We start from the raw sequence: 26,007 nt of genomic DNA, 5'->3' as shown, positions 1-26,007 counted from the left end.
TAAACGGCTTACAAAGCTGTTGTACGATCTTCATGAAGTGTTTGGTTGACTATGGGGTTGATGGCCATGAACAAGGTGTTATTGTAGACCGCAGGTGAATCAAGTTGCTCCACTTCGACTGGAGGCGGCCAGCGTTGGTGTAATGGGAGAGGCAAGCGCACTCATATCACACCAAGCAGACTAAGTGAAAAGGTTTGATGTTTCTATGTGATATGTTTTGGATCTAGGCGAACTCCAACCCCATGTAAAAATAGCAAACCCCAAGATGCATCTCCACAAAAGAAAAGACAAACATAACCCCACACCCAGCAAAATGCTACAATTCTCCAGCCCTAGCAGCTTACAGTGTACTTGATTATGCGATATGTACTAGTTTGCAGGAAAAGAGAGTATTCAGACAGCTACAAGAGAGAAGCACCGAAAGCAGCGGACACGAGCGCAACCAGCCCGCAAACAAGCGGCGCGGCATTGAAATCTGGCACGCGGAGAGATGCACCGGCGCCCGTGCTCGCGGTGGTAGTGGCCTGACCAGAACCAGCCGTCGCAGTGCTTTCGCTTGGTGTGCCAGCGTTCTGGGAACCTCCCTGGAGACCAGGACCGGTACCAGCGCCATTAGTCATGTACTTCTTGGCACCCTCGGGGATAGCAGGGAGTCTGTTATCCGTGTATGGTGAGATGTCCCAGTTGGCGGATGCAGCAGGGCATTCGGAGGCGCCACCGTTCGGCTTGTACCCGCCGTCACCGGAGGGAACCGGCACTTCAGCGAACTTCTCCTTGAGAGGCTGGTAGTCGTCAAGCTCCTCGACAGTGCCATCGGAGTTGACCTGGACAATGCCGTAGCCAGCCTCCTCCTCGGTGTACTCGTAAACCAGACCGCCGGAGTAAACAGGAGTCATGTCGTCACTGTAAAGGGCATTGACCTCGTCCCAGGTGCGATCGGTTTTGATACATCCGTATTCGGAGAGGCTAAAAGCTGTTAGTTCGGGTTTGCTGACAAGTCTCTATCGAGGTGACTCACAAAAGAGGGATGCTGTAGTTGCCGTATTGCTCAACCTTCTTGCTCCAGCCAGAGGTTGTGTAAGAGGATGGATTGCACCAGGAGTAGTCGTTGAAAGCGAAGAAGTCGCTTCGCTCGTCGTCGGTGCCGCAGTTCATGTAAGTGGCCATCTCATAGCGGTTGGCGTCAACATCAGCAGCGGAGTAACCAACAGGGATACTGCGGTAGCCGCGGTTGCGGATGTATTGTCTGATATCACGAGTGACAGCCTTGACGTAAGGAGCACACACAGGTGTCTTCTCGTCGTTGATAACTTCGTTGGCCGAGTAGAGAAGAAGAAGGTTCTCGTAGTTCGCAAAAGCATCGACAGTGGCGAAAACACTTTGCAGGTAGACATCGTTGTACGAGGGGTGGGGGTCCGCGCGGTTGATGGAGTAGTTCGGAGAGTTGACGTCCAGTGCCAGGTAGATGCCCGCGTCAGCCAATGCTCTCATGCACTCATCGTGGTTCTTGGTGTTGTCAACGGTGTATACGCGGATGGTGTTGATGCCCAAGTCCGTGAATTTCGCAATGTCGCGCTTGCATGTCTCGGGGTTGGCGAGCGGGTCCTCCTGAGCCGAAGCAGCTCCTGGAAAAGCCTGTCAGAAAACGGGCCTTCGATATGAACTGGGAAGTCTAACCTGGCTGGTAATCAACTCCTCGAATATAGAAGCGCTTTCCGCCGGCAAAGAACGCTGTTCCGCCTGTCAGCGTTGCCCATTTGACGTTTGTTCACCACAACGAACCATTGCCTCGGACCTCAACAGCAGGGGTCTTGGAAGACTGCCTCTTTGCTGGAGTTGCTGACGCAGAAGCGGACAGAGCCGCAGAGACGGCGACGAATGCAGCGACGGCTTTCATTGTGATTGCAGGTCGGATGACGCGGCCTGATCAGAATGTGCAGAAGGGTGTTATGGGTAGACTAAGCGGGTGCGAGGGGTGTGGAACGTGGCAGAACGTAGCCAAGAGGGGATTTGAAGTCTCGAAAGAGTGAGAGACTGTCAGAGAAGTAGCGATTAGTATATAGTAGAAACGATTGAGGCAACGACGGGTGCTCCAGAAATGGTGGAGGAAAACAAAGCGAAAGTGTTTGGATCTTGAAATGGGGAGGGTTGCGGGCTGGTTGAGGACGGGAAAGGAGGCGGAAAGCGCAAGCCACCATGCCCATCAAAGGCAATCAGGGCTAGTGCGCCACGCAATGCTCGCGCTCTCGGCAACAGGCCCTTGGGACCGCCAGCGGCGACCAGCGAACAGCCGCCCGTTCGCACCCCTGAACTTCAAACATCGAAACGGCGATCGATGCCCACATCAATCTCCTGAAACCCTCTTCGTCAGGACCTCTACCACTCACCTCGCAATTTCCGCGAGAAAGCGAGGTCTTGGTGAGCGACTGGTTCGGCAACCGAAGCAACCGAGTCTTACTCGCCATCAGAATCCAAGAAAGCAAGAAGCGTCTGCCTATGCTCAATCTCCGCCACATCAATGATAGCACAAACGCGCCGCCCTTGGACATCTTGGCTGCCAATTGTCTCAGCTTGGCTGAGAGAGCCGCAAGGACGATACCCTCGGTGTTGTCCCTTTGAAGTCAGAAGACTACCCAAGAGGTCCTCATGCTAGATACAACCAGCTCAACCCGCAGCCGACAAGACTCAATATAGTAAAGCGTGGCCGTTTCTTAGTACCTTCTAGTACCGAAAAGGCGATCGCGACTTATTATAGTGATCCTTGCGAGCAGTCTCCAACAGGTACAATGATATAACATGGATGCAACACGAGAAATTCTGACATCGGTATAGCTGTGTCATCATTGTTGTTATTACGAGTTTGGTTTCTTCCGCTGCCTGACTCGATAAAACACAAGTTCCGAGTTCACGTCCACGCATGGTGGCTTTGTATTTCCTCGTGTTTTGGATATACAGACAATGCTGCAAGGGATCCTTAAGGACTTGAGTGAGCCTCGAGGGCATGCTTCCTTGACTATACAAGATACCGCGTGAACAAGATCACTCGTAGTACTGCCCAAGCGTGAAGTCAACCCCGAACGTGGTAATATCGGATACAGTTTCTCTAGGGAGCTCGACTTCCGGATGTAGATTCCACGTCAGCGCGAAGTGATGCTCAACCTGAACACAAGCGCCAGGAAATGCAAGCGGTTCAGAGATAGCGCTTACTTTACCCACTGCTGGAATTCAAACATCCCTAACGACCCTCGCTCAACTCCCTCTCCTCGTCCGCCCCATCAACCTGCCCCCGTCTCCGCTTAGCCCTCTTTTCCAGCGGGGCAAAGACATACCCCCTCAGTTCCTCCAGCGTCGCTGGCTTCACTCCCATACCCGGCACAAGCGGCGCAAAGAACTGTCCCCCCTTCACACTCCAGCCCTCCGACTTCAACCTCTTCCACTCCCTTGCCACCCTCCATCGCACCAACTCCCCCGCCTCTCGTGCATCCTCCAAGGAGTCATGGCCGGCAGCCCCTGCAGTCTGGATGTCCTTGTTCAGATGTTGTTTGACGAGAGCACGGAGACCGTAGCGGACGGGAAGGCCGCGTGGGTGTGGGAAAAGAAGCACAGTGTCGATGATTGTGGGATGGCAGAGGCGGATGACGTTGAGGTCGTTCTCCAGCGCGTGGCCGAGGAGCGGGGTGGAAGGTGATATGTAGGAGCAGAGCAGCGTCCGGGCTACGTCGGGTGAGGCAACTATTGCGAGCGTCGGCTGAGAGGCTGCGGTTCCTGTTTCCGCGGTAGAAGGTGGTCGGCTCGGTAAAGCCCCGGCACCAGGATTAAATGGAGGAGCGTTGAAAAAGGCTTCCGGCTGGACGCCGGAGAAGCGGGTATTGAGGTCTAAAATAGCACCAAGCGGCCGGACCAGAACGTCTATAAGGGGGGCCCGGTCCGGCCAGGACGTTGCGGTGAGGCGGATCAGCTCGAGACCGTAGACTGTATAGCCCATCTCACAGTCGAAGGCGACGGCTCTGTCCGTCCTAGCCCTTGGGTTTTCCGGCGTCCATTCGAATGGTAACACTGCGGCCAGCCGCTTTGCCTCCGAGATCTTGAAAACATGGGTCTCGCCCACTGTACAGCCTGGAGTCCCGATCTGTTCCTGGCAGCAGGTGTATTTTGGCTCCCTAACGCCTCTGATGGCATCAGCTTTTTCACGCGGCGGTCGATATACGCGGCCCCAATGGTAGGTGCATGTGCCGCCGGAGGTGAGAGCGCCGTCTTCTCGTCTGTCCGGGAAGACTTGGAAGCGAGTACTGCAGCGGTCGCATGTCTCGTAGCCGTGGGCTGCTTCGACACCCTCCTTGGCGGCGGCTATGTCGGCCTGTGTCGGTGGCGATGGCACGTAGCCGTGTTTATCGAGCCCCTCTTGATTTCCAACCAGTCGGGGGAGTATGAGAAGTTCTTCAGTGGGTAAAAGCCCCGTGTCGAGTGGCGGAGGTGGCTCGGCCTCTTTGGCCTTGCCTTCCTTGCGTGCGAGGTCTTCTCTTTGTAGCCTTACCCACTCTTCAAGTTTCATATTCTTATAAGCCACTACGCGAAGTTTGATGATATTGCCGTAGACAGATGTTTTGCCGTTGGCAATATCTTCCTCTTCATCCAACGCAAGCTTGATGAGTTCGCCACTTGAAAGATGCAATACTTTGACGTCCGGATCTGTACTCTTTGATACTACATCGTTCAGCCGGACCATGCCTTCGTGCATTTTGCTGAGATACAATCTTCGGAGTCCATGTCCCGCCGGATCGATCTTCACCAGGCGCGGGTTTAGCGTTTCGACATGGTTATTCTGGACTGCTTGCTTCTGAGTAGCTGGCGCCACCTTCACCTTCTCGCTTCTCGGCGGGGGAGATACCGTTCTTGTAGCAGTCTTCAGGATCTGGGAGGGAGTTTTGACAGTACTTGTGGCCCCTTTGGCAGTATCTGCAGTCGCAAGTGGCCGCGTTGGCTCTTTCGTTGCTATTATGCCAACGAACGGCTTTTTAGAAACATCGTCTTTCAAACGACTGTTGGCAGTTGGGATTTGCTGGTCTGTTCCATCTAGCTTCCGTCTCTTCGCATCATGGCCGGCGGGTGTGCTGCTGCTGCTTGATACTGCAGCACCGCTGCGAACAGACAAGGCTTGCTGTGTGGGTCCATCGTTGCCAGAAAACTGATGGGAGAAGATACAGTTCGGAACTCGACATAGTGCGCCTTCAGGACACCGAATGTTTTTGAACAGGCCGGCAGCAGAGAACATCTTCACAAAGATGCGATTGATGGAATTCCCATAAGTTGGTCGAAGCAGGGCTTCGCAAGTTGACGTTTCGAGTTCTTGTGGTTGGGGCGCCCTGTTGACACAGATGATGGCGTTGTTTCTTCTGGCAGACTTACGGTAGCACTTCGACTAGAATGAAGAAGCCCCAAAACACCGGAACACGAGGAGCATGGAGGTGTCTCCACGCTATTCTGGGTTTCAAAGCGAAGCGAGAAACGAAATGCGTGAGGCTAACAGGAGAATCCTGAGTACTAGCCAGCGTTGCCGTCTTAAAGGAGAGACTGTTGTTTGGTGCTGACCCAGAGAGAGCGTCCGGTAGATGGATATAGGTTTGGTACCGTGTGAAATTTCCGGCTTCGTGTTCAGCAGCCTCAGGCTCCCCGACACTGGCTGTTTGTTCAGCAACCACACGCCTGCTCTATTGGGGTCTGTTGTGGAGTGGACGCCCTTTCGCTTGATTGTCAGGGCGCGAGATGCCAACATGTTCACCGAGGGAACGAGGCTCTGGACTGACCTTGTGTCTGTCTCACGTGCTGCTCCCAGGCAGGGCAAGATACGGCCAAGAAAAAACTCTTAGAGAACGGACGTGCTGTTGTGATACCACCTGCACCTAACAAGTCGTTGTTTCCCCTCTACACTAGACTCAACAGCCTCAACTCTTCGAGAGCCTTTCACTAGACACTCAAACGACTCTCGACCGAACCGTCCTGCAGTCACAGCGAACCGACTGTGGTTGACGTTAGTTAAGGGCCTGTCTTGTGGCGCAGGCGCTGGGCATCCCCGGATTTATCTGACGATCTTCCCGTCCCTTCGTTCAAGGGGTCCGCTGCCAGCCGCGCGGAAAAGCCGATAGCAGCAATCCCGATACCGTACCGGTACAGTACGTCAGCCGCCGCGGCGCTGTCCCATGCTTCCTTTCTCCTTCGCCAGCATCGACACCACCGTCCTCAGCCCGCTCAAAGGAATGGAAACCGTTGACTCTGCGTCCGCGACTGCTGACCACCTCTGTGTTTTGGTTCATGGGTAAGCTGCGAACAATGCGGGGTGAGCAGGCCACCGGTGAGGCATCAGCGTCTCTAGCACCGGATGAGCTGCCTGACGACTGTACTCTGGCTTCTCCGGCGCATGAGGGCTCCAGCGGCAGGCGCTAACGTAAAGCCATAGTCTGTGGGGCAACCCTTCACACCTGAAGTATCTAGCGACAGCGCTACGGGAGAGCCACCCTGAACTCCACGTACTTGTCGCCAAGCGCAACTCGGGCAGTTTCACCTACGATGGCATCGAGCTCGGCGGAGAAAGGGTCACGAGGGAGATTGAGGAGACACTGGAAGAGCTGGCGAAGAGCGGACAGACTATCAAAAAGCTGAGCGTCGTCGGCTACTCTCTGGGTGGACTGGTCGCAAGATATGCCATCGGCTTGCTTTATCACAACGGTTGGTTCGATAAGCTCGAGCCAGTGGTAAGTACCCAGTCGATGGTGGATCACACGGCGCGATATCGCTGACGTTCTGCAGAACTTCACCACGTTCGCAACACCTCATCTGGGCGTTCGAACACCCTTGAACGGATACCACAACCATATATGGAATGTCCTCGGCGCCCGCACTTTGTCCACCTCTGGCAGGCAGCTGTTTACCATCGACTCGTTCCGAGATACCGGCCGGCCGCTACTATCAGTCCTCGCAGACCCAGATAGTGTCTTCATCAAGGCGCTCGCCCAGTTCAAACACCGAAGTCTTTACGCCAACGTAGTGAACGACCGTTCGGCCGTCTACTATACAACCGGCATCTCCCGAACTGACCCTTTCGTCGACACCAGCGCCCTGAGGATCAACTACGTAAAGGGCTACGAGCCTGTCGTAATAGATCCGGACAACCCAGTTTCCGCCAAGGAAAACAGGCTTCTTCCCTCATTCACTCAACGGCTTGCCGGGACATCCAAGACCGCTCTGTCAAAGGTGCCGCTTGCGGCTTTCCTCGTATTATTCATCCCGGTTGGCGCCGTCCTGTTCCTAAGTAACAGCCTCGTCCAGTCTTTCCTCAGCCGGAAGCGTATTCGATTGCACGAGGAAGGCAAAGCAGGAATTGGTGCTGGGATGTACCGTATCCCGCTCATGGCGCGAGCAGAACGAGTGTTTGAGAATATGAACCATGCTCAGAGCTCCGAGTACCTCTCAGCGGGTGGCGAGGGACTTTCTTCATCAGCCAGCTCTCCACAGTCTGCCAGGCGTCAGAGGAAGAGTTCGTCACAATCTGTGGAGAAGAGTGCTTCAGCCGCTGAAGATGGAGACGCCTCTGCTCCGTCTCCAACACAAACGCAGAGATTGGAGTTTCCAACGTTGGCTCTGACAAAGGAGCAGTTCGAGATGATCGACGCCCTCGATACGGTTGGATGGCGGAAGTATCCGGTGTATATTCACAACGTTGCACACTCACATGCTGCCATAATCGTAAGGAGACAGATGAAGATGTTCGATGAAGGGAAGATTGTTGTACGGCATTGGTTAAGCGAGTTTGAAGTTTGAGGATTAGCGAGCGTGCTGTTTGTGCTAAAGCGCCTCTAGAATCTACATAAATCTTTCTATCACTGTCCGAATAGGAGCGTGAAAACGACAACAAAATACACATCGCCACTGTTGCGGTTCTTGCACACAAATCGCAACACATGAGTCTTGTCGTCGATGTAGTCTAAAACCGAAATGGAGAACCCAGGCAACTTCAGTGCAAACTCTGTAATCAGATCAGCTAAACATCACTTTTGCTACGCTGTAAGGCAGGTCGCTTACCATTGAAATCTATATACGGATTGAAGAAGTCCCCATGATACAACCGCCCTTTCTCAAGAACAAACAAATCCCGGTTGCTGTTCGCTAGGAAGAACTTCTTCCTGTGCTTTGAATCCCCGGGAACTCCGTATCTTTCTGCCACCAGAATTCCATCCCCGTCCGCTCCATCATGCAACACCTTGTGGTCTTTCCCTTGCGGCATCTTCACCTCTCCGCCGCCGCCAACCTTCTCCCCAATCCGAAACGCATCCCAGGCACTCAGCGCTGGCGAGTACATCCACGGCCTGTCCGCATAAGCATCGCTTTCGATTCCGGGATCGATAAAATTCTTCACGATTCTCACTGCCGTGTTGAACCCCGGTGGTAACCTGTCTCTCACAGGATGGTCAAAATCCGGTCCCCATACCACATCTCCACCATTCAGATCCGTTTTAGGCACAAATGAGAAGCTAATGCTCCAACGGTCCTTCTGGTGCAGAGGGTCATCGAAGTAGGGGCTGTTTTTTGGTGAGGAAGCTGGCAGGCCGGTATAGTCACGAATCCGGACCCGAACTTCCGCAATCATGGACCTGTTGAAGATTCGCACGGCACTCTGGCTGTTGACTTGGACAACTTTGTGGGTTGAGGGGTCATAGGATGGACCGGCCGTTACGCGCAGCCTGTATCTGGACCCTGAATTACTTTTCGGTGCTGGCGCAGGGCGAGTTGAGCCGCTCGGGCCATTGCTTGCGCTGGGTGTCGATGGTCTCCGAATGCTTGGTGCTGAAGTGTCCGCTGCATGGCTGGTGCGATGTGCTGCTTTGTTTACGGTCTTTTCCTTGATCTTTGAAGCCATGGTGAGCAAGCTGTGACGTCGCGGTGTATCAAGCCTGCTTCTTGCTGAGAGCTTCCACTGGCACCGCGTTGCACAGAATTATCGTGTCATCTTTAAACGAGGACCGGTTGTACGCGTACAAACATCCTCGCCATTACGGACGTACTTCGCTCAACAACGTGCTTTGGGCGAGCCAATGTTGGCAACGGGCCTCGATTCAAGGATCACGCTGACACTTGACATAGCCCCAACTACGCAAGCGCCAAGCCCAATACGAGGATGGCAGGGTAAGAATATACAGGATCAGACTGCAACCTCCAGTTGAGTCAGTCCATACTACGGACGTAGATGATAACAAGGCTATCGAAGGGACACATCATGCTCACCTTCGATTGTAGTCGAAGAGGTTGACACTTACATACGCACTGTGACGATGTCAGAAGAAACATCCGCCGTGTCCGACGCGCCGCATGAACGGAACCCGCTTCAGACACGGAAGTCAAGGAGAGGACACACAAAATCTAAAAGAGGATGCTTTCAATGCAAAAGGCGAAGAATCAAATGCCAAGAGCTGCTTCCGCAATGCTACAATTGCATGAAAGCTGAGCTGCGATGCGAATATCCTGTCGTGCCGGCTAGACATCCGCAGCGTACCGAAAGTCCTCGACAGCATGTTTCATTGCAACCAACGCCCGGGACCTTTTCCATGTCTGATATGAGACTGTTCCATCACTTTCTCATGGTAGGGTGGCCCCATCTACCTGTAGGAGCCGATCGCATTTGGACGACGGTAATTCCGGCTGTCGCTCATCATGTGAGTACACCTTACGTCTATCATTCAAACTGATGCTGACCAACTTGTGGTATGACTATCTCATCCATGCACTGCTTGCCCTATCTGCATCGCACATGGGAGCCCTCTCGGCAGAGCAGACTTCCGTGGCTGCGTTGTCCCATCGCACCGTTGCAATCAGGCTCCTGAATTCGGCATTGTCGAAGCCTGCTGAAAGCCGGGGTGAGAGCGATGCTAGAGTTGCCACCGCTCTTGCCCTCACGTTCCAAGTCACGCATTTCCCGGACGGGCTTGGGGAGTTTCTGACCATGATTCGTGGATGCCAGCTTATTGCAACTAACGACAAGCTAATGGATTCAGACTCTGCATTCTACGCCTTCCGCCCAGAAGCCCATTTGGCGACCATGATGCAAAGGCTGAATGCTGCTGACGTTCAAATCGATGCGAGATCCCTTGATGCCGCTCTTGCATCTATTGATGCTGTGGGGGCTCTTTGCGTCTCGGACCTAGAGCTGGAGTATCATCAGCGTCTCGAAGAGTCGGTCCGGCTTGCGTACAACAGCCCTGGTGAAGGTATGTGTCTTGGCTCACTTGGATCGGCGGCGTCAATCTCTGACAAGAATGTATCAGCGTACAAATCCTTTACCGCTCTGTACGGTTGGCCAGGTAGATGGTCACAGGAGTCATTCCAAGCCTTTATAAGTCCGGATAATCGGGTTGCTCAAGTCCTCCTTGCGCACTTTCTCGTGATTCAGGTTGTCTTGGGTCCTATCCTTATTTACGAGAGGTTGGGCTGCGAACAAGTCTTTGCTCCGTCGGCGATGTTAAACTGGTTGGATAACATTCAGAAGACCGTCGGGGATGCATTCCAGCCATACTTGGAGTGGCCCATCGCTGTGTCAGAGTGGATATCCAACAAGGTAATGCCTGTCTCTGAGATTGAAGATCACCTGTGACCGCAAACCTGCGATGTGCACGCAGCATCTGGACTTCCGACAAGCAAGCGTACGAGTCGTTCGCTGAGCAATCTACCACGGTGCTCCGCAAAGTAACTAACGGTATCTGATCATTAACATCCCAGTAAATCTTCGCGCACATCGGAGGTAACGGAACCGAGCTTCTGAATTACTACAAATGATTCTTGGACAACAAAACCAAAGACCGTGAAACAACGAAAATACCCAGACAGCCTATGATGTAGCGCAAACCGGATGTGCAGAGCGCTACTGGTTCAACTCCGGAGAATTCCTAGGCGACTTCAGACTTGTTGGTCAATGCTAGGTCGGAGACCGGATCCGAGCTCTCTTCCTTCTCACGCCCTCCATGGCTTCCAAGACACTCTGCGGGATGGAACGAACAGAAGACCGCAATAGCAGGCAACATAGGAAGCGATTCGAAGATGTAGAACATCCACTCATGCGTGAACGGGTAGCCGTCGATACCCATTGCGAACTCTACCACACGATACACGCAACGGACCTGAGCACCACGTCAGCAATCTGCTACACTCAAACTGCGGACTTGCGATACGGACCATGATCAGTGTAGACGAGATGGATATGGCAATGAAGATCCTCTGCCATCCCCGGGGCACGCTTCTCCGCGTATGTTGGACTGTCTGGGCGTGGAAGGACGCCAGAATCAGGAGGAAGAACGCGAACGTTGCTACCTGCGCCGCCAAGCCACTGATCAGGACGTTGATCCCCGTGGTTGCCGTGTCACCTTCCCAGTCCCCCGACGATGCGAGCCCAGAGCCGGACACTTGAATCAGGAACGAGATGATGTCGCAGATGACGAACGTTCTGGTGATCCGATCAGCTCTGATGCCTAGGATCCGATGCTTCGACGGGAGGAGGACCGCGCGGATAAGCCGGCCGATCAGGAGGTAGTTTCCTGCGGCTATGAAGATGGGTGCGAGGATGACAAGGCTGCTTTGTACTGCGTAGGGTGGCTGGAATCCAACGGTCAGCCCTATTCGCGGCACTTCATGGTCTCCGACTGCTTTCTGGAGACTGGAGCAAGAGATGGGCTTAGGGGTGTACGTACAATCTTGTCAACCTGGCGGGTGGACACCGCCCGCGCGATGTAGCCTCCGACCTCCAAGCCGGAGCCGAAGACGACGCAGGAGAAGAACCAGCTGCGGTAGCGTATCACAGTCTGCCAAAAGAGGATGCAGGTGGGCACAAGGTACAGGACGGCGGCCACGATGGCGAGGACGGTTGAATGGTCTGAAGGCCAGATGCTCTCGGTTTCATTGCTAGCCATGGTTTACAGAATCAGAAAAGAGTGTTGCAAACAGCTCCGATTACGTGGTGAATACAGATATTGACTCGGCCCAAGATTCTGAGAACTCTTGTCTTAGCCATCGCAGCAGACGAGTGTCCTTTATAAGAAAGTATGTCCGCCGCGACCATCGTATTGTGCGTATTCACACGTATCTCGCATTTGAGAACCATCAGCCTTGACCCGATCGTATCAAGTTTAGCCTTTTACGCTTTACGCTCTCTCAGCACTTGGCGCCACGAGTGCAAGAGTGCGAAAGCTTGCATATACCACCTGCGAGGCCCCCGATGTGTGGTTGCTCCACGACATCGCAATCGTTAGTTTGGAAGGCCGATGAATCGGGTGTTTGGTGATAGGACAAGCCGGTACTTTTCGCCCCGCTTCTCGACCTACACCGCTCGACGAGTTTCACTCCCGTCTTGTGGTTCAAGAGCTTCAGGTCGCAAATCAGGCTCTACTACCAGAGCTACAGGCGTTGTTCATCAGACCTTGACAGAATTCATCTGACACTACGCGAATCTGGTAGTGTGGACTCTTGAGAATGACGATTGTTGTATAAAACCGAATTTAGACCGTTCCATAGGTCCATCGTGAGTCGAGATGAAACGGCTTGTGGCTTATCCACACATACCCCGCGAGGCTTGCTGCCAAAATCATGACTACTTGCAGCTGCTCAAGTGTACAAGCACTTTTGATAGCGACCTCAATGCTTGAAGACCAAAGAATCTCGATTACATGCAAAGTCTAACAGCACAAGACTAGGGCAATAAGCAATCAAAGGCTATCCACAAACCGCTTGATATCACTGATAGTCATTTTATAAACCTCCGGAATCGCCTGTCGCATAATCGAATCTGCAGCATGCGTAATCCCTAGATTCACTCTTCCAATAGCTTTCACATCCGCCTGCACTAACTTCCTCAAATACTCCCTGCCCTCATCTCTCAGCGGATCCAGCTCATCGACGACCACAACATGCGGCGGTAAGTCCGCCAAATCCTCTTTTGAAGCACTCAGCGGCCAGGCCAGCGGATTACTCGCGTGCTCCGCCGTCGGATCATAGAATCCAGTCATTACCTCCATCTGCTGGCAGTTGAGGAAGTACCCATTGCATTCGACGAGCGATGGCAGATGGGCCAACTTTCTCTCCTCATCCCAGCCGTATGCACCGCTAATATACGGCACCATGGCGTACACACCGTCGATCATACTCAGTTTGCCGTCCCGCTTGGCCTTCAGCATCGTCGCACAGCAGAGATTCGCTCCGCCAGACTCGCCCTGCAACACGATCTTTGTAATACCAAGATCCTTTCTATGAGTATCGATCCATGCGACACCGCTACCGCAATCATTCAGGCCAGCGGGATATGGATGAAGCCCCTCGTCCGTGTACGCGTTGCGGAAGTCAATGGCGATGAGAACCAACCCCGTCAGAGCGAGGTCTTCGCACCAAGTCTTAGAAGCGCGGTTTTCCGTCTTGATAATCACCATGCCGCCGCCATGGATGTATACTACGCAGGGCAAAGGCCCCTCCACTCCTTCGGGGCGGAAGATGTGCAGAACGATGTCGTTATTGTCGGTTCCTTTGATCGTCTCTGTCCTGTAATCGACCTTGCCCCGCTTATGATCATCCGGAAGGTCGTTAGGCAGCGTATTCAAGAAAGCGTTAAAGTTACTGTTGACATTTTTGACGTATTCAAGCTTTTGCTCGTGGAGATCGCTGTGGCGAATGGGAGGGTCCACAGCATATGCGTCCAGGCCGACAGCGGCCAATGCTTTGAGAAGTTTGGGATCCATTCGCGGATCGGTACGCAGGTCCATATTGGGATCGCCTAGACGGCCTTCTTGCTTTGTAGTCATTGTTGAGCAAAAGCTATCAGAGACGATTTAGACAAAGCGTGTCGTGGCAATGGCAAGCGATATCAAATTGAGCAGACAGTAGCTACAAGAAGGATGCTTGCTGTTCAGTGGATTCTGTTCGAAGAAGCCTTTTGATATCCAAAATAGTATACTGAGTTGGATTTGAGAGCAAGAAAAGCATTCGAGAGATGACCAGCGATTTAATACACGTACCAGCGGGTTGTTGCACACATGACCCCGCAGCTAATGGATGATATGGCTTACTCGCAGAGATCATCACCTAAGCCATCGAGCTGCGCAATCCTTCGCGTGGAGTCTAGAGTACATGGACCGAGGCGCGGAGTTAGAAGTCATGCAGGATGCAACTCACCTAGACCACGCTAAAAGCTCGGCTGACCAACGCGCTAGTGCGTGCCAGGAGGCACGCGGGAAGGCACGCGGGGAAAAGAACACTGCCAGTCAGTAATGTCAGTGTAGGATCTCGTGCAGGGACGCGAGAGGCAGCAACTAATGCGGGTCCGTGGATTTTTGTGGGCAAACAACGACGGTTAGAAGGGCGGCGAACCACCGTGACGGTGAAACGAGGACCTTACCGCAAGCACGACGTGCATACCTTACTGCCGCATTAGAGCAGATCTTAAGTCTCATTCTCGGGTTTGTTACCGCCACAAGATGCAGAACAATGCTACGGCTTTAGCAGCCGAGATCTGTAGCTATTTTAAGACAATAATATCTACCGCGGCGCGCTGTCTGAACCGCCTCGGAGGGCTAAGCTAAGTACCGTGAATTTCCTGCCCGCATGAGTCGAAACCCAGCTCAAACGCCGTTTGTTGAATGTGGGTGTACGGTTATGACACACCCAGCGGAGTATCTGGATGAGAACGCTTGATGTCCGGCTTCGGCCATTCCGACGTACTCCCACTTTTCATGAGTAGGCACCGGATAGCCGAAGACGCGTTCCGTTGTCAGTCTACAAATTCTCAAGACAAAAGACGCCGGATGCCCTTCTGTCCGGTATCACCAGCTGTACTGTCTAGCAGTCCACTTGGCCGGCCTTATCCCTTGACTCCGGTATTCAGGCTAAGCAAGTTACGCAGGCGATGCAAAGACAACAGACTGGCTCACTGTCTGCATTCGGCTATAGGTCAATAAAACAGACGTTCGTTCCGGGGTATCACTATCGCGGTTTCTTAAGCTCCACTCTCATTGCGACACCGTGGAGCTCATTGTAAGGACGATAAACTTCACTATGGCGTGCTCATCCTTCAACGGCGTCCAATGTGTGACAAATCTCTCATCGCCTCTGAAAACAGCCGAACGACGTGTCGACAGGTGAAGATAGAGAGAGACCGGCTGACCAGCTCTCAAAGACGCTTTGACCTGGGACTTGTAGTCTCGGCTCACGGTCGTGGCGTGGTGGGCGAGGAACTTAAAGGCATCTGTCCCGACGAGCTCTTGGCCGGCCAAATTATTGGGGTCGAGCACATCGATGATGCCGGCAGAGTAGAATCTGATTTGCAAGCTGTCATAGCTCAAGACAAGATACTGTTCGATGTCAACATTGTCCGGTGGCAGTAGGAGGTTGCTCTTACCTTCGAGTAAGCGGTATAGAACATCTGCATCTGTTGCTTGAGGTTCACCTTCCCAATTTGATTCACCACTCGCTGTTCCATACCGGCTTCTCCAAGGGTAGCTGCTTTTGTACTGCTGTGACTCCTGAAAGCTTTGAAGAAACTCTTCTTGACTGTGGAGGTGGGCGCCATTGCCGGCACCTCGTCCGTCTCTTCAGCGACGTCATCAGAGTGGGATAGTATTCGTAGGACATCTGAGTAATTGTGAATAGTTGTTGAACAGTTGATCTGTCCTCCTAGGAAGAATGCGACATTCCCGTCAGGATTGAATAGCGGTGCTGCACGCCAAGTCAGCAGAGTGCCCACAACATGATATTGACGCAGCAATGAATGATGTCGACCTACTGACGTAAAGAAGGTTCCAGAAAGGCTCCCCGCTCTTCTTGTAGTTGAGAAGAAGCTCCACTGACTCTTCCCTGCCGGCAATCGCGGCCTTGAGCCGCCTTACAGGAGCCCGATCTGTGTGTGTACCTTGCAGGAACCGGCAGTTCCGCGGAACAATTTCGCTTCGTTGATATCCGGTAACCTTCACAAACCCGTCTGATGCGCACACGATTGGGTTGTCCGCCTTACTGAGTATAGTCAGTACACAGTAAAGTGAGAGGAGACGCTCTAGTCAGGGACTGTACCTAGGATTCGTCAGGCAAAAGCAGTCTCCCAAGCCTTGGTATTTGCGACGGTCACCAGCTAGTGCTTTTGCGGCGCTTATCGTGACTTGGTGCCTGACAAAGCGAGGATAGATGTCTGTATACACCAGAGACTCGATATTGTCTTGCGCCTCCGTGAGTATGGATTCCAATTTTGGCAATGTTGTCTGGATGCCTGTCTTCATGTTCATGCGTAGATCCTTAACCACCGTCTGGGCAAGGTTGATCTGATTCGGTGCGTTGGGCGAGATGAAATTGCGATGTATGTCCGATAGTGTCTTCGACAACTCGTTCAACAGCTCGGTGTATCGGTCCACCTAAGCTGGGTTTCAACATTACTTCCCTAGCTTGAAGTCTTGTCACGCGCGTGCTCACCTTGTCCAAGAATTCCAGATTCTCCGCACAAAGCCGAGCTTGGGCAAACTTTAGCATCTGGTGCGCCGTTGTCGGGTTGTGGAGAACAATCTGGAAGACGTCATTGCCGAAGAAATCGGCAAATTTGTTCATCGATGTTCCGCTCGCCATGGAGCGTTGAGAGCGTTGCGACACCGACTCGATAGGTGACAGCGGACGCCTCTGCTCATCCTGAAGGATTTCCTTGGTGATGGTAACATCGTCGAGGCTGAAATCGTCGCGGAAGGAGGTGTAATCGTGGAACTGAAAACGCTGCGAGTTCATCGCTTTGTCACGCTCCATTGTGGTCATTGTCGGCGTAAGAAGCTGTAGATTGGGTGCGGTCGGGAGGGTGCGCGTGTAAAGCGGGCGGGGAGGATTCGCGCGTTATTTGATGTGGAAATCACTGGCCGGACCGGTCAAAAAATTAGGGTCACTGCCAACCAAGCTGCTCAACGCATTAAATCGACATGTGCAGGGAGTTCCCTAGAAAGGCTGCAGGGGCGTTCCGTCTAGCGTTGTGCCTCTTGCAGAAGACGCACACGAGATGTCCAACGCTAGATAGGATGCAATTAGCCGGAACCCTGATCGATACGAACAGCAAGGTAATACGTACTATATGCCATCAGTTCCCTTACCACCGTCGACGGGAAAATGAGCCGGAGGGTTAACTCTCCGATAGGCAGCTGCCGAACGTGGAAATTGACATGGTCTGTTGATTTGCTAGGGTCTGCTGTGGCTGTTTCCCCAGACAGTTTACCGAACGCGACACGCTAGTGGGACGCACGGATGGAGTAGGTGCGCAAACGTGTCCGCGACGCGATGTTTGCCTTGAATGAAAATCCGCAACCTGACCTGTTCGGGTTTCTTCCTTTCTTCCTTGTTTCCTTCCGACCGCCGAACGTTGCTCTTAACTTAGTGCTAGCGAGCTGCCGAAACAAACATTGACAATGTCCTTTCACCTCCCTCATCGCGGTCTGTCCCAAGAACTAAGGGACATGATCTACAAGCACGCCCTCTGCCCGTCTGAAGGCATTACCGTAGATATTGATGGCTATTGGCATGAGCCTGCCAACTCGAAATTCAAGTGCATCCCGCCTGTCGCATCGGCTCTCTTGCGTACGGAACGCCAGGTTCATCGCGTCACATCAGCTATTCTGTACAGCAGAAACGTCTTTTCTCTAGATATGGGCTGCTTGCACGCATTACAGTTCCTACAATCTCTACCCAACCACAGCCGGCTGCAGATCAAAAGCATTAGCCTTCTAGACTACCTTCTAGTAGCAGACGACTATTCCAACCGAGATTATACTCAAGAGCTCTATAGATTTCTTGTTAAGAACATAGCCTTAGAGACTACAACTCTAGTCACACTAGATAATATAATAGTTGAATTAAAAAGAACGAACGAAGGCTAGTATAAGTAGATTCTATATAAAGGCTTAATTAAAGTATTTAAGAATAGTCGATTCTATAAGATAACGTGTATCTATTTTATATTAAAATAGTTTAGAGTCTTAGTAAAGAGAGTTTAGTATACTTAAGGTTTTTAGAGTATATCTTTTCTTTTAAATATCTCTCTATATTTCTTTTTCTTAGATATAAGAAGTATTCTCTCTATTAAAGTCCCTCTAGTTATCTTTATTCTATAATTCTATATATAAGAGATATCTTTTTCTTTTACCTAGTTTATATTTTCTATTAGTTTAATATTCAGTTAATTTTCTAGTTTATTTCCTAGTATATCTCTTAGTATATATTTTAGTTTATATCTTAATTAATTCTTTTAGTTTATCTTTTAGTTTACTTTTTAGTTTACTACTTAACTTACTATTTAATCTACTTTCTAGTTTTAGTCTAGTCTAATATTATAGTAGTATAGAAGGTTTATTATATAGAACTTAGTATAAATTAGGTGTACGAGCCTTAAGGTTCTTTAGATAAGTAATTACTAGTTATATTATAATAATAACTAGTATTATACTTATTCTATATACTATCTAGCCTTATCTAATCTATTACTATAGTCCTATTACTATCTTAATAGTTCTACCTCAATATCTTACCTCTATGGATATTATAAGAACTAGAGTGAGGCTTTTCTAGTTCTACTAAGCTAGAACAGGCGAATAGCTTAGTAATATCTTAGGTAATTATAGGCCGAGGTTATAAAGAGGTTATAAAAGTACTAGTAGCCTTTTTAGGGCTAGTAGATTATAAGATAGAAGTATTCTCTCTATTAAAGTCCCTCTAGTTATCTTTATTCTATAATTCTATATATAAGAGATATCTTTTTCTTTTACCTAGTTTATATTTTCTATTAGTTTAATATTCAGTTAATTTTCTAGTTTATTTCCTAGTATATCTCTTAGTATATACTAGGAAATAAACTAGAAAATTAACTGAATATTAAACTAATAGAAAATATTCAGTTAATTTTCTAGTTTATTTCCTAGTATATCTATCTCTTAGTATATATTTTAGTTTATATCTTAATTAATTCTTTTAGTTTATCTTTTAGTTTACTTTTTAGTTTACTACTTAACTTACTATTTAATCTACTTTCTAGTTTTAGTCTAGTCTAATATTATAGTAGTATAGAAGGTTTATTATATAGAACTTAGTATAAATTAGGTGTACGAGCCTTAAGGTTCTTTAGATAAGTAATTACTAGTTATATTATAATAATAACTAGTATTATACTTATTCTATATACTATCTAGCCTTATCTAATCTATTACTATAGTCCTATTACTATCTTAATAGTTCTACCTCAATATCTTACCTCTATGGATATTATAAGAACTAGAGTGAGGCTTTTCTAGTTCTACTAAGCTAGAACAGGCGAATAGCTTAGTAATATCTTAGGTAATTATAGGCCGAGGTTATAAAGAGGTTATAAAAGTACTAGTAGCCTTTTTAGGGCTAGTAGATTATAAGATATTAGAAGAATTGTTACTTGATTATCCGTTTTCCTCTTCCTAAGGGAGAGGAAGGTCCTTATATAAATGTAGAAGGCTATCTAGAATCTTCTATATAATTAATAAGTATTACTAATATTACGCTATATATAGAACCTTCTAGAACCTTATAGAATCCTATAGAAACTAATAGAAACTAATAGAATCTTCTAGAATCTTCTAGAATCTTCTGCTTATAAGTTAATCTAGTATAGTAAATTAGGTTCCTAATAAGTCTTTCTAGCTAGCTTATATAATATAGCTTATATAAGCTACGCTATTCCTAAATAGGAAAGCTATAGAAGCTTATCTAATTTAAGGAAAGTTCCACTTCCTTATAATTCGCAATTAGGTTTAAAGGCATAAGAGCTTCTCACCTGCTTCTATTATTAAAGTAGTTAATTAGCTTATAAAAAGTAGTCTTATAATAGCGCACAAAGTAGTATTAATCTATAAGAAAATAGCTAAGTATTAATAGGCAGCTAAGGTAGTAACATAGCGTAAAAGCTATAAGAGGAAGTATATTTAGAGTAAAGAAACGCTAATAGTAGGCGATTTATTTAATTTAATTGCTTCTAATAAAGCTAGTAGGTAGAAGAAGAGTAAGAGGCCTATAAAGAAGGCTTATATAGAGAGGTACTATAGGCGTTATAGTAAGACTAAATATAACTCTCGCTCCTATTAAGTAAAGATTATAGATATAGAAAATCGCGAAAATCTTAAATAGCCTAAAATAATTGCAAATAATACTATAGCTTTATTATAGTATTAAGTTATCTACACGTAAAGGCGTATAGCTTAGAAGAGTGAGTAACTCGCTTAGAGTAGGCGACTTGCTTGTAAAACATATTATTTAAAGAATTTAAGATAAAATACTAATATAAACGGCAAGCGAGTCGATTACTCTACTAAGATTACGCGCCTCTCTACTTTTAACTACAATATCTTAATAATATAATATAGAATCACTCCCTTATAAAGATAAAATTATCTTAGCTATTTAAGTAATAAAAGAAGATACTTCTCTAAGCTAGTAACGTGCTGCCGCAATCTATAATATTCCTTAAAGTACTATTAGTAACTAACGCGCCGGAACGACGTTACAACGCAATTCTTAAGCTAATTTATTAAGGCTTACTAGGTACGAAGACGAGGTAGTTATTTAATATATAAAGAAGCTAGATATATAAGGGTTTACATCTACGCTAGCTTATTTGCGTAATATAGCTAACTAATTACTTACTATACGCGGTAGTAGCTAGGTTAGTAAGAAATAGGCTTATAACTTTATTTATTATAGACTTAAGCTTAAATCTCAATTAACTTAATTGCATAATTACTAGAGAGTTCTATATAGTAATCTAGAGGTTATTAGCCCCTAGTTTAACCTAATATAGAATATAAAGAGAAAGTATAGTATTCTAGATAAAGATACCTATAACTTTAACGAGACTAGCTTTATAGTAGGCGTTATAGGAAGTGTAAAAGTTATTACTACTTTAGAGAGACGCAGTTAGCTATTAGGCGTCTAATCTAGTAACTATAAGTAAGTTATATTAATTGCACAAGTTAACGCAAAAGACTAGGTAATTCTACTCTTCTTTATCTTTAAAGTAAAGAACCACAATTAGTTCTAGTACTATAATATACTAAAAGACTAGCGTATTAGGGTTAGTAATAATAGCTAGATAATAAATAAGCTTAGTTTAGCCTAGCTAAAGCACTTTATTAAGTATATAGAGGGCTGTATAGTAGGTAGCTATTAGCTACTTATAATTAATAGCTATAAGAGCTATAAGTTACTTGCTTTCTAGGATCTTTATAAGGAAAGTTAGATTATTACTCTTTATATACCTCTACATATGTTGTATATTCTATAGCTATCTAATATAGGGTGTTTTTTACTATTAAAGCAGGTATATAGAAGAGAGATTAGAGGCTTAGTAGAGAGTTATATTAATAATATTAATAAGAAGGTATTCTTAGCCTTCTTTAAGAAGGGTTTTAACTAATTGTTTTTAAAGAAGAATATGTAATTAAGCTTCTAAGTAACTAGTTTAGTTCTATATAACCTAGAGGCTATATTATTAAAGCTTAAAGTAAAGCCTCGCACGCTTATACCTCCTGTACTAGAAGGTACTAAATAGAACCCTAAAATACTAAGTAATACCTATAAGATAGAGGCTTAATTAACGCTTATTTATAATTAGATTTAAAGATATAAGAGCTCCTCGCTTTCTTCTATTATTAAAGTATTTAATTAGTTTAAAAAGAATACTAAGATAATATTATATTTATAGGTATTACTAGCGGCTTGAGTTATAGATCTTAAGAGAGTAAATAAGGCTATATTAGAATATAAATAACGTAAAAAGAAGCGGATTTAGAAGAGAGAGATTCTATTAAAAGTAGAGGTAGATAGATTACTTACTTAAAAGAATATTAAAGTATAACTTAAGGGAGAAACACGCGAAGGTAGGGCCTGAATAGGTGCGGGTAGAGGGTGTAAAAGGCACTATAAAAGCTATAGGGAGGTAGAATACAACTCGTATACATGTAAGAAAGATACTATAGATACTAAGTAATATTTTAATAATCTATAAGATGTAGTAGCTTGTTATAGTAATAAGTTATTCGTATATAAAGATGCGTAACCTTAGTAGGATAATCGGCTCGCTTATCTAATCGACTCGCTTGCTGTTTATATTATATAAGATAACCTAATATCTTTAAAGACTAGTTTTTAGTAGAAAATAAACTTTTTTAACAGGTTTTATAGGGCTTAATAAACTGAAGAGAGGTGCGTGTAAATATTTATAATTATAAAGAGAGTAGCTAGGGGCTAAAGGCTAGAAAATAAGTGAGCAAATTAGAGATTAAAGTGAATAGGGTATAGGCTGAGTGGATTCGCGCATGTATTTCTAGGTGGAGGTATAAGGAAGCGTTATGAAAATAGGTGGGTGGTTTTATAGAATCTATAGGAAAAATAAATGGGATACGCGCGACGCGTCGTGAACGCACGGACAATTTCAAGGAATCAGGCGGAAAGTAGAAATAAAACGGGGACGAAATGAGGCACGTACGGGCTAGTTTTTCCGTAATCTAGGGGAAAACGGGAGAGCATACTTGTAGTAGGGATAACTCCAGTGGAATTATCCCCTTCGTATTAGGTAAGGTCTTAGAGGTAGAAGGTGTAGAAAAGAAGGTGCATTAACCTATAATACGTAGTAATACTAGATCAGATTCAGAACTAGACATCCTAGGTTTTACTATATCGGAGCCCAAATCTGCGCGTTTGATGACACCTGCTATAACAGCCTCCATACAACTTTGAGGTATCCAAGACTCGCACTGGCTATAGTTCAGCCGGCAATTATATGTACCTCAGTGGTACCGGTCCCCGTATACCGCTTCTTGATGGCAACGAGATCTGCACGTCCAGTCTTATCCCAGTCGGCCACCGCAAACTGAAAGTTTTCCGCTGTTTTATGCAGGATTGTTCCAGACTGCAGGATAAACTTTCCGAAGCGCAGCTGGCCCGAGAGGACATGTACTTCCGTGTAGTTGGTGTCCGTTTCGGTTTTCTTGACCACCAGGAGGTCCGGTCGGCCGTCTCCGTTCCAATCAGTCATCATGAACTCGAAATTGTCGTCCGTCTCGTGCAAAGCTGTCCCCGTCTGGACAAGATAGTTCTGATACCCTGAGGCGCCGGAGAGGATGTGGACTTCGGTGCTTTTCGTGCCGGTGTTGCGCTTCTTAATGGCCACCACATCAACGCTTCCGTCGCCTTTCCAATCGGTGAGCGCGAACTGAAACGTGCCGTCTGTTTCGTGCAGCACCGTTTTCGTGTGCAGAGAGAAGTCCTGATAATTCTTGGCTCCGGAGAGTATGTGCACTTCGGTGGTCTTCGATCCCGTGTTATTTTTGCTGATCGCTATCAGGTCCGGGGGTTGATTTCCTTTCCGTGCAGGCATCAAGAACTCAAAGCTATCGCCAGTTTCGTGCAAGGCGGTTCTTGTATGCAAAATGAACGACTGGAACTGCGATGCTCCGGAGAGAACATGAACCTCGGTCGTGCCCGAGCCAGTTCCGCTTTTCTTGATCGCTACGAGGTCGGGATGCCCGTCGCCGTTCCAGTCAGTCACGATGAATTGGAAGGTACTGTCGGTCTCATGCAGCCCCGTTCCGGTCTGCAGAAGGAACTGGCGGAAATTCGAACCGAACAAAGACGCCCGGGTTCCGGCAAGGGTTGTGTTTATGCGCTCCACCTGGCCCTTGGTGAACATTACCCTTACGGAGTGGTCGCTGTAGTCCATGTGGTTCATGAAGAGATCACCATTCGGTCCATTTCCGCAGGAGAGCTTTGGAAAGGTCGGGACGCCTGAACTGGGCCCAGCTTGGTTTGGAGTATCGTTGCATGAATCCGAGCCGGAGCATCCAATGCCATCATCTCCCCAGATATGAAAAAGGTTGAGCCAGTGACCGACCTCATGCGTGCCGGTACGGCCTAGATTAGTTCCTGCAGCAGCCGTCCCAGTTGTCCCAAACGACGTGTGACTAATCACAACGCCGTCCACGGCAAGCGCGTTTGTCCCAGGAAAGTTGGCATAGCCTAAAAGCGGCTCAAGGCCGCCTTGCTTGCACACCCAGATGTTGAGGTACCGATCAGTCGGCCAGGGATCCGCACCGCCTTGGGCTGCAGACATGACCCTTTGGTCTGGTGGATCGCTTTTAGAGTTGTGGTCAAATGAAGCGATAGTCGTCTGCGTTCTTGTCACGCCGTTTGTTGCGTTGCCGTGGGGGTCCCTTTTCGCTAGGAAGAAGTTGATGTTGACACTTCCCACGAGCGGTGCCCAGACTGCCGGGAGTTTGCTTAAATCTGCGTTTGCGGCATTGAAGTCCTTGTTGAGCACGTCGATTTGGCTTTCAATCTGCGCCTGGCTGATATTCTGGGCCGGGGTATTGTAGACAACGTGAACCACGACAGGAATCTGCGCAACCCATGTTCTCGGTGCTGCGGACGGAACGGCAAGTAGGGCGAACTGTTCAACAAACTGCCTTGCGGATCTGAAGCCGGGCACTGTGGCGAGATTATGCTTGTGTAACTGGGTGGCCCCACACCAGCTTTGAACTGGTTGTTCTGAGCCGGATTGATCTTCTGGTGGACGACACATATTGATAACACGAGACGCCAAAGAACTCCTCTAGCAAGATCGGAGATACTTTTCGAATGTGAGAGAGAAAGGCGCCTCAGCTTCCAGAGCCTTGGGGCTACGGCCATTTATACTACACTGATTAGAGTATTGGCCGAATAGATGCCCTATGCAGTCGCGCCTGCCTTGGCAAGTCACCTTGGCCCTGCAGAGTGCCGATATTCCTTATACCTGGAGACTGGGGTTAGCTATTTGCAATCTTTTCAGCCAAAGATGCTATGGATAAAAGCTACTATAGCGCTTGTCGGCAGTCACAGTTGGCTGTATAACTCCTCAACACCTCTTTTACACGAGGATTCCCATTCAGCTGCGGCTGATGGGCTGAATAGCTATTCAGCTGCGGCTGATGGACTAGTGGGGCTGATTGTCTTGATTATCAGCTCTCTAATGTCTATACTAGTACTACGAGTTACGCTTAAGGCCCCCTTGTCAAGCCGGCTAGCGACTGCATGCTGAGTGTAAGGCACTAGCATTCGAATTTAGTCTATTAGGTTCCAGCTCGAAGTAATAGTCCAGGCTAGTTTTCAATAAGGTAATAAGGTATCAATTTAGTATTAGTATTAGTATTATATTGAACCGACCTGCTAATACCGATACTTTAATCGATACTTCTTAGTATTATAGTACGTGCATCGAATAGCTTAATTTGAAGGGGTGCCACCTCTATAAGATTAAGACTATTGAAGTAGCAAGACCACTAGCTAGTATATAAAATAGGTAGAACCCTTAGCGTATCTGACTAGATACCTATATATAGGGTAATCTAACTGCCGTAGTTTGTTCCATGCTAAGAAACTACAAGCTATATCGAATAAGGCTTAGTATAACGAAAGCGTGTGTCTATAATATAGTTAGAAGCTATTAGCTAATAAGAAGTATAGATATTAGCTATACACGTAACTTTCCGAGCTTGTTGAGCCGTATGCAAGGAAGTAAGTATATAGTGTATAGAATGTTAGTAGGCCTTAGTAGACTAAAAGGCCGCTTTATACACCTTACCACTACTATATTTCATAATATGCTTCGTCTAGTAACTTAATTAGACACTTAATAGGCTCTTCTCATCTAGCTAGACTAGCTCGAGGACTTATAGTCCTTAGTTAATACCTCTATTGTACTATCTTCTATAACTACAGCTTTCTAGTTCTCCGACGACTTCTATAGTACTAGCGCTAAGTGCGGAGAGCTACTTCCTACTACTCAATCTCGCTTTAACTACTCCTAGCTTATACTAGATGATTAGTAGTATTCCTTAGGGTTAGGGTTAGGGTTAGGGTTAGGGTTAGGGTTAGGGTTAGGGTTAGGGTTAGGGTTAGGGTTAGGGTTAGGGTTAGGGT

At 47.9% G+C, this 26,007-nt stretch overlaps 9 protein-coding genes across 9 annotated transcripts; 2 read left to right on the top strand and 7 right to left on the bottom strand.

Moving 5' to 3' along the window:
* Window positions 1-401: 401 nt before the first annotated feature.
* On the bottom strand, window positions 402-1,897 carry W97_08296 (uncharacterized protein; the record flags this gene model as incomplete). Its single annotated transcript, XM_007786237.1, has 4 exons — window positions 402-966; window positions 1,019-1,625; window positions 1,678-1,731; window positions 1,783-1,897. 4 exons carry the CDS (start codon window positions 1,895-1,897, stop codon window positions 402-404), a joined length of 1,341 nt encoding a protein of 446 aa, XP_007784427.1.
* A 1,338-nt stretch (window positions 1,898-3,235) lies between these two features.
* On the bottom strand, window positions 3,236-5,272 carry W97_08295 (uncharacterized protein; the record flags this gene model as incomplete). Its single annotated transcript, XM_007786236.1, has 1 exon — window positions 3,236-5,272. The coding sequence occupies one exon, from the start codon at window positions 5,270-5,272 to the stop codon at window positions 3,236-3,238; it is 2,037 nt and encodes a 678-aa protein (XP_007784426.1).
* Window positions 5,273-6,197: 925 nt separating this feature from the next.
* W97_08294 (uncharacterized protein) lies at window positions 6,198-7,815 on the top strand (the record flags this gene model as incomplete). The annotated part of the gene is made up of 3 exons (XM_007786235.1): window positions 6,198-6,313; window positions 6,455-6,749; window positions 6,805-7,815. The coding sequence occupies 3 exons, from the start codon at window positions 6,198-6,200 to the stop codon at window positions 7,813-7,815; spliced, it is 1,422 nt and encodes a 473-aa protein (XP_007784425.1).
* Window positions 7,816-7,874: 59 nt separating this feature from the next.
* Window positions 7,875-8,911, bottom strand: W97_08293 (uncharacterized protein; the record flags this gene model as incomplete). The annotated part of the gene is made up of 2 exons (XM_007786234.1): window positions 7,875-8,020; window positions 8,077-8,911. 2 exons carry the CDS (start codon window positions 8,909-8,911, stop codon window positions 7,875-7,877), a joined length of 981 nt encoding a protein of 326 aa, XP_007784424.1.
* An 888-nt stretch (window positions 8,912-9,799) lies between these two features.
* W97_08292 (uncharacterized protein) lies at window positions 9,800-10,639 on the top strand (the record flags this gene model as incomplete). Its single annotated transcript, XM_007786233.1, has 2 exons — window positions 9,800-10,256; window positions 10,314-10,639. The coding sequence occupies 2 exons, from the start codon at window positions 9,800-9,802 to the stop codon at window positions 10,637-10,639; spliced, it is 783 nt and encodes a 260-aa protein (XP_007784423.1).
* Window positions 10,640-10,931: 292 nt separating this feature from the next.
* W97_08291 (uncharacterized protein) lies at window positions 10,932-11,948 on the bottom strand (the record flags this gene model as incomplete). Its single annotated transcript, XM_007786232.1, has 3 exons — window positions 10,932-11,162; window positions 11,218-11,634; window positions 11,730-11,948. The coding sequence occupies 3 exons, from the start codon at window positions 11,946-11,948 to the stop codon at window positions 10,932-10,934; spliced, it is 867 nt and encodes a 288-aa protein (XP_007784422.1).
* Window positions 11,949-12,740: 792 nt separating this feature from the next.
* Window positions 12,741-13,826, bottom strand: W97_08290 (uncharacterized protein; the record flags this gene model as incomplete). The annotated part of the gene is made up of 1 exon (XM_007786231.1): window positions 12,741-13,826. One exon carries the CDS (start codon window positions 13,824-13,826, stop codon window positions 12,741-12,743), a length of 1,086 nt encoding a protein of 361 aa, XP_007784421.1.
* A 1,203-nt stretch (window positions 13,827-15,029) lies between these two features.
* W97_08289 (uncharacterized protein) lies at window positions 15,030-16,800 on the bottom strand (the record flags this gene model as incomplete). The annotated part of the gene is made up of 5 exons (XM_007786230.1): window positions 15,030-15,371; window positions 15,419-15,735; window positions 15,803-16,029; window positions 16,087-16,421; window positions 16,480-16,800. The coding sequence occupies 5 exons, from the start codon at window positions 16,798-16,800 to the stop codon at window positions 15,030-15,032; spliced, it is 1,542 nt and encodes a 513-aa protein (XP_007784420.1).
* A 6,019-nt stretch (window positions 16,801-22,819) lies between these two features.
* Window positions 22,820-24,631, bottom strand: W97_08288 (uncharacterized protein; the record flags this gene model as incomplete). Its single annotated transcript, XM_007786229.1, has 1 exon — window positions 22,820-24,631. The coding sequence occupies one exon, from the start codon at window positions 24,629-24,631 to the stop codon at window positions 22,820-22,822; it is 1,812 nt and encodes a 603-aa protein (XP_007784419.1).
* Window positions 24,632-26,007: the final 1,376 nt, after the last annotated feature.

Source organism: Coniosporium apollinis (genome assembly GCF_000281105.1).
Source record: "Coniosporium apollinis CBS 100218 chromosome Unknown supercont1.54, whole genome shotgun sequence".
Lineage (NCBI taxonomy): Eukaryota > Fungi > Ascomycota > Dothideomycetes > Coniosporium > Coniosporium apollinis.
The sequence above is the reverse complement of the archived record's forward strand: the minus strand, read 5'-3'. Positions and strand labels throughout refer to the sequence as shown.